The sequence below is a fragment of the Pseudorasbora parva genome, chromosome 19 (genome assembly GCF_024679245.1).
Source record: "Pseudorasbora parva isolate DD20220531a chromosome 19, ASM2467924v1, whole genome shotgun sequence".
In the NCBI taxonomy this organism is placed as follows: Eukaryota; Metazoa; Chordata; class Actinopteri; order Cypriniformes; family Gobionidae; genus Pseudorasbora; species Pseudorasbora parva.
Genome location: NC_090190.1, coordinates 36,571,551 through 36,584,840, shown reverse-complemented (window position 1 = coordinate 36,584,840; position 13,290 = coordinate 36,571,551). Strand labels below are relative to the sequence as shown.

The 13,290-nt window shown below is 37.4% G+C and overlaps 1 protein-coding gene across 2 annotated transcripts in view; it reads left to right on the top strand.

Moving 5' to 3' along the window:
• The window catches only part of cdk12 (cyclin dependent kinase 12), a 49,173-nt gene extending 38,907 nt beyond the window's left edge, over positions 1-10,266 (top strand). For both annotated transcript variants that reach the window (XM_067426510.1, XM_067426509.1), the window contains one exon: positions 9,325-10,266. In XM_067426510.1, coding sequence (XP_067282611.1) covers positions 9,325-9,581 — 257 coding nt within the window. In that variant the 3' untranslated portion in view covers positions 9,582-10,266. The remainder of the gene's footprint in view (positions 1-9,324) is intronic.
• The last annotated feature ends 3,024 nt before the right edge of the window (positions 10,267-13,290 follow it).

Genomic DNA, 13,290 nt, shown 5'->3' with positions numbered 1-13,290 from the left:
ACTGTAATAAAAGCCTTATTGTGAGATGAGTGTCAAATAAATTATAGCTATACTGCATATTTTGTCCTCACCCTATCAATCCTGTTTTCTTTAATGGAGAAAGAGCATTGTTTTGGGAGTTTTTATTTTTTGTATCAGATCAGATCTCCAGAAAATTGGTGCATTGATGAAAGTCTCCAAACCATTATAGTTAGTGTGTGTGTATGTGAATGTAATGCTCACTGGTGCAGAGGGAACGTGTAGTTATGACAGTTTGTAGAAGAATAATAGTAGGCTCAATTTTACTACATGTAAAATGCACAGCCATTTTTATTAAACGCTTTTTTTTCTGATAGAGTAAAAGGGCATTTTGCATTAACTAATCCACATCCACAAGCCCATATGCTACTAGAGAATCTAACGTCATGCATCTATAGTTTTAAACTCTCTTATCATGATTTCATAGAACGTTTCACCTCTCGCCTTGGCCGAACATATCGATTTCAGGTGGCTGGGATTTGGGTAATTCTCAAGGACTGGGTAGAAACAATTGCTGCTTTTAAGTTAATAAAAAAAGTTTGATGAGATTAACAGCACAGTCAGATTTACAGTGAACCATACTGCAGGTGTGGTTGTTGAATTTTGATGACACTGACATTGCTCAAGTTTAATAGTTTTTTAATATTATATTTTTGTCATAGACAGTGAATAGCCTTATTAAAAAACATCACGCATATATAGTGATGGCCCCTTTATCTTTTAGATTAACAACTAAAAAAGTGTCAGCACCATCTACAGTCCATCAATTCTGACTTAAAATGTACTTTTGCATTTTCTTTTACCCTGGATCTTTAAAGTCGTCATCATTTACTCACCCTCACATTGTTCCAAACCTGTACGAGTTTCATTCTTCTGTTGAACACAAAAGAAGATATCTTGAAGAATGTTGATAAGAATGGCGGCACCCATTGACTTTCATAGTATTTTTTCCCTATTGAAGTTAGTGGCTAACATCAATTGTCTGGTTACCAATATTCCTCTGCACATCATCTTTTGTGTTCAACAGAAGAATGAAACTCATACAGGTTTGGAACAATGTGAGGGTGAGTAAATGACAGAATTTTTGGGTGAACCGTCCCATTAAGTCAAAGAAACCTAAATTAGCAAACTCGAAAATTCAAATAGAATTATACAATTTGAATTTCCCACTTTGCTTAAAACTGTACGAGACGTTTGTTAGATCAGAATCTTATTTAACATTTTAAATATATGGATTATAATAAGACACTTAATACAATAGCGGTTTCAGAACCAGAATATGAAAGAACTTTGAAAATTTAAGAATGAGACGTGTAGATGTCCCATAAACAAATCCACAAAGAAAAACAAAAGAAATATGCAATCTGACCATACGTTTCAGACAGTGCTGCAAATGAAGTCCCCCCATTTCTGTGAATGTACTATCATCGTCATCATTATTAGAGATATTTGAATTAAAAGATAATTATTTGTATTTCATTTTTTTGGCAGATTATCTGAAATTTGCAGTGTATTTTGTAAAATTCGTTTAATCAACAAAAACTTCTCGAGTGACTGCACCCAGTTCCTGTAGGTCGATGCGTTCATTTAAAATCAGTGTGGAGGAGGTTTATCCCACACCTCCTGAAGAACTGCCTCAATTTCAAGCATGGATTGGTTTTAGCATGACTTCTCTATTAGCCCCGAGACAGTCCAAGCGTTTAGCCGTACAGACGTGGGTGTTTGCTCATCGTCCAAACTGGTTCAGCTGGAGGTCACTAAAGAGGACTATTTTCTGAAGCAGATCAGAGCTCGACTTTACTCCAGGAATGATAAATCATGAATGCCTTACTGACTAAAAGAAGCAAATGACATCTATTTATTAACGGACACACACACACCACACTCCCTGTATTAGGTTTGGCTTTGCAACTGAAGCATTAGAATTATTGTCCAGTGAAGTTACATTATATAAATCTAGCAATGCTGTATTCATCTTTGAATAGCAAAATAGTAGTAATTATGAGATCTGTCGTGAATTCATTCATTCATCATAATATTGTTTTGTGTATTTCTTTTGTCTTTTGTCATCTTGCTGTATTAGCAGTTTAAACTAGCCATCTACGCAACTATTTGAGACCATCAAATCTATGCTAATTTTAGTATTAATATTACTAATTATATACTTTTTGAGATAAAAATATTTTATGTATATATATATTGTATATTTTTAAATTTGACCACTTTAAAAAAAAAAAATCACGTTTTTAACAGATTTCATCAAATAAAAGAGGAAATAAAGCTGATATTTGCTTGTGAGTGAAGAATGATTCCTCCATGCAGAATCATATTTTAATATGTGCGTTGAATAATGCACCAGAATTAGATTTTTATAAGTACAGCCATGGCCCAAAGGATTGGCAGTAACACATTTAGTTTTTCAATGTTTGCTGCTTCAGTATCTGTATATAGTTTTTCACGTTTCTGTTATATACACCCTTAAAAAATAAAGGTGCCAGGAAGAACCAAAAATTGGTTTTCACAGTGATGCCAGGCATAGAAAAAACATTTTTGGTTCTCCAAAGAACTGTTTTGTGAAAGTTTCTTTAAAGAACCATTTTTTTCTAAGCATTTTATAGTCTAAAGAACCTTTTTGCACTACAAAGAACTTTTTTGTGAATGGAACGGTTCTTTGGATATTAAAGGTTCTGCATTGAACCATACACCCTGCCAAAGCATTTAAGAACCTTTATTTTTAAGAATAAAGAATAAGCATATTTTAAATTGGCCAAAACAATCAAAATATGCAAAGAATGAATATTTACAGTGTTGGCCCTTCTTCGTAACCTCTGCAGTTGGCTCTGACATGCTGGATGTCGGCTTCTGGGCCAAATCCTGACCGATTGTGATCTATTCTTGCAAAGTGTCCGCTCGCCTTCTGAGGACTGGCCACAGGTTCTCTATGGGATTAAGATCCGGAGAGTTACCTGCCACAGATCCTAAATTTCAATGAAATGATCTCAGAGCCACTTCATTATAACTCTTGTCTTGTGGTTCTCCATAATGCTGGAAAATGCACAGATCATCACCAAATTGCTCCGGGATTGTTAATCTTGAGAGTTGATCTTGCGGGACGTTTTGATGCCATTCTCTACCCTGACCATGTTTTTGGGGCAGAAATGTGAGAGCCCACTCCTTTGGATGGAAATCAACCCCACACATGAATGGGCTCAGGATGCTTCACTGTTGTCATGACATGGGACTAATGGTAGCGTTCACCTTTTGTTCTACCAACAATTGATTTTCTCGATGTCCCAAACAGTCAAAAGCTGGGCTTCTTCAGAGAAAATACCTATGCAGTCTTCTTCTGTCCAATCCTTGTACTTACTGCAGAATTTCAGTCTGTCCTTGCTATCTTTCTTGTGGAGAAGTGGCTTATTTACTTCCCTTCTTGACATTCCCATTAGTTGTCCAAAAGATTCACTTACACCTGCTGCCAGTATTGGCAGGAGGAGACGGTCCTGGCACTTGCTAGACACTCTGGAACGTTCTGAAGCTTCCTTCACTGCAGCTGAACTTCTCTACTTGAAGTTCTTGACCCAGAAAAGTTTTACTTTAGGTGCAATATTCTTTGCAGATATTTCCTTGCATGCAAGGCTATTTTGATGCAAATCGTTGATTGCTGCACATCTTTCTTTGGAGGCAACCATTGCTAACACAAGAACCTGATAGCACTTCTTCCCTCCTTTTTAGCAATTAGTCTGCTCTTATGATTGAGGAGTGAATTTACCTGACTACTTGTTCATACTTTCCCATGGGCTGATGATGTGATTAGTGAAATGCTGTTAGCTGAGCAAAAAACTGTGAAATGTGGGTTTTTATGATTTAAAAAAAAAAATTGGGGGGTGGGAGCCAGAGAAGCTATTTGCAATTATTAAAAATAGGGCTGTGTTATTAACATGTTAACACATTTGTTTAACGTGTTAAATCTATTTAGAGCAATTAACGCAGCATCCCTTTTTTCCTGTTATCCTTTAGCTAGCGTTACATATGATCACGCTCTTATTGATGCAAATGCTTTTAAAGCATTCAAGCGTGACAAGACACAAACTCTGTGACTCTCCCACACGACTCATGCACGCACAAGCCGCTTCAGACAGCACGTCAGCGCCACATTGAGTTCTCTTCTGTGCCTTGAATGCACAAAATTCTCAAAATGCCCCTTTTTGAGTATCTTCGTAAGCAAAGTTTTCAATTAATTAAATTAAGAATTAAAGGGATAGTTCACCCAAAAAGGACAATTAGCCCATGATGTACTCACCCTCAATATATCCTAGGTGTATATGACATTCTTCTTCTGGCTAATCCAAGCTTTATAATGGCAGCCCAAAATTTGAAGCCCAGAAACGTGCATCCATCCATTATAAAAGTGCTCCACACAGCTTCATCGTAATTATTTTAACTATACAAAGTAAAATATCTAGCTTTCACCAGAACACCTTCCATGTTCAAATTAAGAAAAAAGTGTGACTGGTGCAATGTATAATGTTGGAAGTAGCCTGAGCGCTTTGAACTGCAGGAGGTGTTACACTTTCTTTGTAAGTTAAATACAGGAAGCTAGATAGTCAAATACACCTAGGGTGGCTTGAAGGTGATTAAATCATGGGGTAATTTTAGTTTTTGGGTAAACTATAATTTAAATGATTGTAAAGCGTTATGAAAACGGGATGTGTGTCAGATCTGCGAAGTCTTAAAGCGAAAGCAGCCTAATAAACCCGCTGCTCTCTGTCACTAATGTTAATTAAAGAACAAAAGAGAAAATCACTCACTGCTCGTGACTGAATAACTGTTGTTTTAATACAAATAAATCTGTATTTAATTTATAATTTATGCAATGTTTTAACTACAGTGGGCAAAAAAGTATTTAGTCAGCCACCAGTTGTGCAAGTTCTCCCACTTAAAAAGAGGAGAGGCCTGTAATTTTCATCATAGTTATGGAATGAGAAAAGATAATCCAGAAAATCACAGTCTGATTTAAAAAAAAAAAAAAAAATTATTATTTGCAAATTATAGTGGAAAATAAGTATTTGGTCAATAACAAAAGTTAATCTCAATACTTCGTTATATACCCTTTGTTGGCATTGACAGAGGTCAAACGTTTTCTGTAAGTCTCCACAAGGTTTTTACACACTGTTGCTTGTAGTTTGGCCCATTCCTCCATATAGATCTCTAGAGCAGTGATGTTTTGGGGCTGTTGCTGGGCAACACAGATTTTCAGCTCCCTCCAAAGGTTTTCTATGGGGTTGAGATCTTAGACTGGCTAGGCCACTCCAGGACCTTGAAATGCTTCTTACGAAGCCACTCCTTTGTTGCCCGGGCTGTGTGTTTGGGATCATTGTCATGCTGAAAGACCAAGCCATGTTTCATCTTCAATGCCCTTGCTGAAGAAAGGGGGTTTTTACTAAAAAATATCTCACGATACATGGCCCCATTCATTCTTTCTCTTACACGGATCAGTCGTCCTGGTCTCTTTGATGAAAAACAGCCCCAAAATATGATGTTTCCACCCCAAACTTCACAGTAGATATGGTGCAACCCAGCATTCTTTCTCCTCCTAACACGAAAAGTTGGGTTTTTACAAAAGATTATATTTTGGTTTAATCTGACCATATGACATTCTCCCAGTCCTCTTCTGGATCATCCAAATGCTCTCTAGCAAACTTCAGACGGGTCACGGACATGTACTGGCTTAAGAGGGGGACACATCTGGCACTGCAGGATTTGAGTCTATGGTGTGGTACTGATGGGAGCCTTTGTTACTTTGGTCCCAGCTCTCTGCAGGTCATTCACATCGTGTGGTTCTGGTATTTTTGCTCACCGTTCTTTTGATCATTTTGACCCCACGGAGTGAGATCTTGCGTGGAGCCCCAGATCGAGGGAGATTATCAGTGCTCTTGTGTGTCTTCCATTTTCTAATAATTGCTCCCACAGTTGGTTTCTTCACACCAAGCTGCTTACCTATTTCAGATTCAGTCTTCCCAACCTGGTGCAGGTCTACAGGTCTTTTGTTTCTGGTGTCCTTTGACAGCTCTTTGGTCTTGGCCATAGTGGAGTTTGGAGTCTGACTGTTTGAGGTTGTGGACAGGTGTCTGTTATACTGATAACAAGTTCAAACAGCTGCCATTAATACAGGAATGAGGGGAGGACAGAGGAGCCTCTTAAAGAAGAAGTTACAGGTCTGTGAGAGCCAGAAATGTAGCTTTTTTTTTAGGTGACCAAATTCTTATTTTTCATTATATTTTGCAAATAAATTCTTTAAAATTCAGACAATGTGCTTTTCATAGTTAAAGTGTACCTATGATGAAAATTGCAGGCCTCTCTCCTTTTTAAGTGAGAGAACTTGCACAATTGGAGGCTGACTTAATACTTTTTTGCCCCACTGTATTCATTTTGTTTCGTTCCTGTTTGATCAAATATTTTCCACATTCATTTGGAGATTGAATGTGAAATTACAATATTAAAAAATATATGATTATATATTAATTACAGAGATATTTTTTTGCATCGATTGACAGACTTTTTTTTGTTTTGTTTTTTGCATCTGATCGCCATGCAACAATCTAGAAACCATGTGAATCAAAACCACAACTGAAGCAGCAAACTTTGTTAAATGAAATGTCACTGCCAATACTTTGTCACATCAGTATATTTTATTCCTTTTAAAAATTAATAGTAAATCACATAGTTGGCACATGGGCATCGGAAGCAAAAACATGGGTGGGTCCCCCCAAAATTGTTACTAGAGTAGATGAAATTAACATTGTGCAAATAGCACTAAACCTCTGGTTTGGCCAGACAACATTGCAAAAGTGACCAAATCATTTACAGCAAACATAGTGTAGGGGTAAGACGCATGGTAGGAAGTTTTGACGGAAATTGACCCGAGGTTCGAATCTTCCTTTTGCCGAACTCGCTTTACTCCCTTTTCCCAACACATATCACAGTGGAAAGGTATTTGTTTTCAATAAAAAATAAGAAAACATTCGAAAAGTAGAAATAAAGCATCTAACAGGTTTAATAATAAAATGTTTATTGGTTAGGGGTCAGTGAACAGAATTATAGACGTTAAAAGTGAGTGGGTCCAATTTCAATGATCTTAAAAAGTGGGAAGGTCTTGTCCCACCCATATACAATGATTCCGACGCCCATGGCTTATCAATCAAATGGTGTGATTAGGCTTAAGCAATCTTCAATTTCAAGTTAAGTTTAATTAACACTCTTGAATAGTTCAAAGTCTAAAGTTCTACTCAATATTAGACCAGTGGTTTTCAACCTGTAGGCTACAACTGATTTAAACATAGATGCATGGATAGCAACAGGTCTGCTGAAAAGGACAAATACAAATGTTTCTTTATCTAAAAGTAAGGATAAATCTTCAAAAATGCCAGGTATTAAAAGACTAAAAATAAAGCTAAATGAAGAAAATACAGTAGCGACTACCTAGCTATAGTCTTCACGTGTGGGAGAACAAGCAGCTACCGCTCTTTGTTTCTCAAATTAAGCTCTACATTTAGTTTATTTTATCATTACTTTACATGTTTGGTTGTGTGGGCCGCGCTTTGAAAAAGGTTGGGAATCACTGTATTAGAGGTTAATTTTGAAATGTAAAAAAATGTATGTAATCACCTTAAATTTGAGTCATACTAACTTTGGACCCTATCATACAACCGGCGCAACACAATGGAAAGTGTTTTTTTGCTAGTTTAGCCCCACGCAGTTATTTTCACACCCAGTGTCGCGTTGTTTGAATAGCACAGGCACTCGCGTCCATCCGTTCACTAAAAACGACTGTGCCATTTGTGCCAACAAAAACCTGGTCTAAAGTCAATAGCGCAGTATTTTTTGTTTCGCTGTATTTTTTTGTGGTTTAAAAAAAAAAAAACTTCCTCCTTTAGTTTTCTCTTTTCCCTCCCTATTCTAAATCTTTGTATTTAGGGCTTTGTATTGTATTTTTGCGTTTCTTCGCCTCTTCATGACAGATCGCTTCCTGTACTCCTCAGTTGTAAGTCGCTTGGGGTAAAAGCGTCTGCTAAATGCGTAAATGTAAATGTGTTATTTAAGTAGGGGGTTAGTAATATGCTCCTATAGGCGGGTACACAACACGCATACACTCCACTTATTACACACACAGTGACGCGCAGCAGCACACAAAATATGTTAAGTATAAAAAATAAAAGGATTCCTCTCTGGAGATGTGTTAAGTCTTTCTGCTCACAAATTTCGGCATGTAAATTGCGAATCCACTATGGCGCGCTCACAACTGGCTTTTAAAGGGAATGGGAGATGACACTCTGATTGGTTTATTGCACGTTATGCCTAAAACATACCCATGACTCATATAGAGGCCGGGTACAACCCTTTTGGACAATACGCCTGGTGCAATTTTTTCGTTATAAAACTAGCAACAGTGGATTCAGACACGCCCTGCGCCATCTGCTGAGATCATTAAAATAGAGCCCTTAAACGGGTAGTTCACCCAAAAATATAAAATACTCACCCTAATGTTGTTCCACACCCGTAAGCCCTCTGTTCATCTTCGGAACACAATTTTCTGTGAGAGCTTTTCTGTTCCTTCAATGAAAGTATATGCACAATATACTGTCCATGTCCAGAAAGCTAATAAAAACATCATTAAAGTAGTCCATATGTGACATCAGTTGGTTCATTAGAATCTCTTGAAGCATCGAAAATACATTTTGGTCCAAAAATAATAATAACTATGACTTTATTCAGCATTGTCTTCTCTTCCCTGTTTGATCGTGTGTCAAACTGCTGAAATCACGTGACATTGGCGATCCGAATCGTGAATCAATTCACTGATTCATAACCGCTTGAATCTTTATTTGAGGATTGAATACAAACATGGAAGAGAAGACAATGCTGAATAAAGTCGTAGTTTTTGTTATTTTTGGACCAAAATGTATTTTTGATGCTTCAAGAGATTCTAATGAACTAACTGATGTCACATATGGACTACTCTGATGATGTTTTTATTCCCTTTCTGGACATGCACAGTATAGTGTGCATACACTTGGATACACTCTCGGACTAAATATAAAATATCTTAAACTGTGTTCAGAAGATGAACGGAGGTCTTACGGGTGAGGAACGACATTAGGGTGACAAATTAAACATTTTGGTGAACTAACCCTTTGCTTAATAGTATTATTAATATTGATGTACTTAAAGCTGTAGCTTACGTGTCTGTGCTTGAAATACTGAATTCTGAGACTGACCATAAAACTGACTTTTCTAACTTTTTTTCAGATGCTGCAAAACACACTCACGGTGTTACTTCAGACGTAGCGGCGACCCTTCTCCAGCTGATCTCCCAGCAGACCTCGGACAGCAGACGTCCTCCTGCAGACCTGCGTCCCTCCTCTCCCCTGAGCGCGACCCCACCGCCCGCTTCCTCCTACGCCTCCTCGCCCGCCGCGGGCCTGGCAACCGCTGCTACGGAAACTCAGTTCACCCAGGACCAAGACCTGCGGTACACCCTGGGAGGAGCCGCCGGCCCTTCCTGAACCCTTGCTCTGAACTTTATCTTTTGGTTGTTGTCCTTTTTTTTCTTCTTAATGTGCTTTACCCGTTAAACTTCCGTTTATTACTCATTAATGTATTTTTTCTTCCGTTAAAGGAACAAGTGAATGTTAAAGGAACTAATCTTGAATGCGAATGGATGATGTTCATCCCTCCCAGCGATGCACAGCATAATTTCACAGGGCCGTCTTTTCTGCGTCTCTGACTGCAACAGTCTGTGAGTTTTAGCCATGTGTGATTTCCTTTAGGGCTGCGTAAGTGTCTAAATCAAGCTACTTTCTCTGAAAGACATTTCTTCCTTTAGTGCTGATATGACGCAAGGGCCTGATCCGGCTTGTGCTACTTTGTCCTTTCTGATTCAGTACAAAGGCAGAAGGAGAACTTGAAGTAATTTGCGGTACTTGAGTGAGGCCTTTGTTTTCAACTCTTCATATAAGCGCATATAAGCTGTGCAAAAGACGTGTTTTTATTTAGATTCTCAGTGGGGGTCCTTATCCAAATATTGTTGTCAGGACCACATGGTTGAGCAAAGTTAATTTAATTCAAAGGCATCTTCAGGAAAACACTGAACTGAATTAAATTTTAGAAACAGAATTGCCATTTTGATTTGACACCACCAAATGTACATGTTGTAAAATTATAATAAATGAAAAATGTGGCTGAGTAAAATGTGCCTGCTAAATTTTATGTAAATGTGTTACAAATATATGCATGCCGCTTTTGTCGTTCACATTCATATGCATACTCTGAGCACTTGTACTAGTACATTAGGCACATTTCTGAAGAGCATGTGAGTGGCGCAAACATATTGCCATAATACTTCCTATAAGAAATGCTTTGAAGCACAGCCAAATGAAACATTTAAGGTAAGTTTCAAGATGTTTTTTCCTTTTGCAAGTTTTTGTAGTTTCTAAGTAAACCTACAAGCTAAAGGTAAATAAAAAATACACTATATTGACAACATTTTGGGGATGCCTGCCTTTACATGCACATCCTATTCTTAATCCGTAGGGTTTAATATAGAGTCGGCCCACCCTTTGCAGCTATAACAGCTTCAACTCCTCTGGGAAGGCTTTCCACAAGGTTTAGGAGTGTGTTTATGGAAATATTTGACCATTCTTCTAGAAGCACATTTGTGAGGTCAGGCACTGATGTTGGAAGAGAAGGTCTGGCTCGCAGTCTCTGCTCTAATTCATCCCAAAGGCATCCCTATCGGGTTGAGTTCAGGACTCTGTGCAGGCCAGTCAAGTTCCTCCACACCAAACTCCTCCTCCATGTCTTTATGGACCGACACTTTGTGCACTGGTGCGCAGTCATGTTGGAACAGGAAGGGACCATCCCCAAACTTTTCCCACAAAGTTGGGAGCATAATATTGTCCAAAATGTATTGGTATGCTGAAGCATTAAGAGTTCCTTTCACTGGAACTGAGGGGCCAAGTCAACCTCTATAAAACAACATAACCCCTCCTCCACCAAACATTACACATGGCACAATGCAGTCAGGCAAGTACTGTTCTCCTGGCAACCACCAAACCCAGTATCATCCAGCAGATGGCCAAACAGAGAAGTGTGATTCATCACTCCAGAGAATACCTCTACACTGCTGTAAAGTCCAGTGGTGGCGTGCTTCACACCACTGAATCCGACGCTACGCACTGTTTTTGAGATAATCTGAAGGCCACACAAAGTTCAGAGGTCTGTAGCTATTGACTCTGCAGAAAGTTGGCGCACTGTGCACCTCAGCATGCGCTGACCCCACTCTGTGACCCATTCTTTTACAAATGTTTGTAGAAGCGTCTGCATGCCTAAGTTCTTGATTTAATACACCTGTGGCCATGGAAGTGATTGGAACACCTCAATTCAATGATTTTGAGAATTTTTTTAATACATTTGGCAATATAGGGTATTTTAATTAATCAAAAGTTTGAAGTAAATCTAACCTGTTGAGTATTTTATAGTAATATAACAGTATTTTTACCCTAATGCATTTTACTTAAAACCATTTATATTATTTATACAAAGTTAAACCTGAGTTTTTTTTAAATCAAAAATATATTTTCCTTTCTTTTTTTCAGCCTGTTTCCCGTGGATACCAAATGGAGATTTAGGGCAGTGGCATTGAGTGCATGGCTCAAATTTGGCCGAGGGGATTTGGGAAGGTCGAGACTTGCACTTGTCTGATTTCAGCTGTGAGCTAATGCTGCATAAATATGTGAGTGAGAACATTTGAGTGTTAAACCATCTGCAGGATGTGGCATTAAAAAAATAAAAATAAAATAGCTGGGTGATCCACAGCTGCTGACATGGTCATTAGATACTACATTTTTGGCTTCGTTCCAACTGAAATTTAGGATTCGGGGGGATGTAGGTGGTAGAGCAAGGGACATATAAAGCATATATAGTTTTTGTTTTGTTTATTTAGTCTGAATGTTGATTGAAAAACCTTTGAAATATATTCTGTTAATTACATGTTTTATGGCCAGTAAGATTCTTTTTTCAAGGGTCACCAAGGCTGCTTTTTATTAATTTAATTTATTTCTGTCAATAATTAAATTAAATTAATTCTGCCACTTGCTTTGTAGGAAAGAAAAAAAAGATTCAACATGATTTTAAACGGTTAAATGGCCCTGGCAAAAAAAATAGCCACACTTGGTCAAAAATGACAACTTTGGAAATGAATGGGAAATGAATTTAATAGTGGAAACATTTGTGTCGTCTTTGAAAAAAGACTCAACTTAGTCTGTGCTCCAAAGCATTCAAGATTTTTGAACGTTTAAGAAAGAAATTTCATTTTCAGGTCTATGCTCAGAAAAGTGAAAATACATTAAAAATCAAACATACATTGAATAAAAAACATTATCAAACAAAAAAAGTACATTCACTTTAAAACTTACTTTTGTCCAATTCACTGCATCCTTTCTGAATATATAATATAATTTTCATACTGTGCCTAGACTTTTGAACAGTAGTGTATTATTTATTATAAAGTAATATGGATTTTAAAGTATTTACTTGGTTATTTTTTTTTTTTTTTTTTTTTTTTTTTTTACCATTTTTGGGATTTTTACCTTATTTTTACCATTAGACACCAGACCTGCACTATAGTCCCATTATTTTATAGAAACAATATTTAAAAGTTTTGCAAAGTGCTTCCAAGAATACTATGACAGTAACACGGTTTGATGGTGATTGGTGACGACTAAACTGAGAGCATCGTGCGTGTTTTTATTGAGTTACAGTTCTCCTGCTGATCTATGTATGAATATTTTAGATGTTCCAGAAGGAGGTTCTTTGCAGAAGATGAACATTATGGATTGTGATCATATTAAACAGCTTCAACAGGTAAATAGAAGCACCTTAATACATCTGATGTATATAAATTGTCTATTATTTCATTCAGAAATTTGTGTGTTAAAAATGCTTATTTTAGCAGAAATCTCACACTGATTACATTTGAAGCTTGTTCATGTTTAAGTGTTTGACTAATGTATAGACACACTGATAACCCTGAATGAGATGTTGTTTCACTCATATCTTTGGTCTCAGAAAGAGATTTAAAGCAGGTCTAAAATTGTGATGACGGTTTGATTAAAGCCATTTTTAGTGCTCCAGGTAAATTTCAGCTCTTTAAAGAACAGCCATGCTGAGATAAACCAGACGAGCAAGATCATAAAAATGTACTAAAAGCTTGAT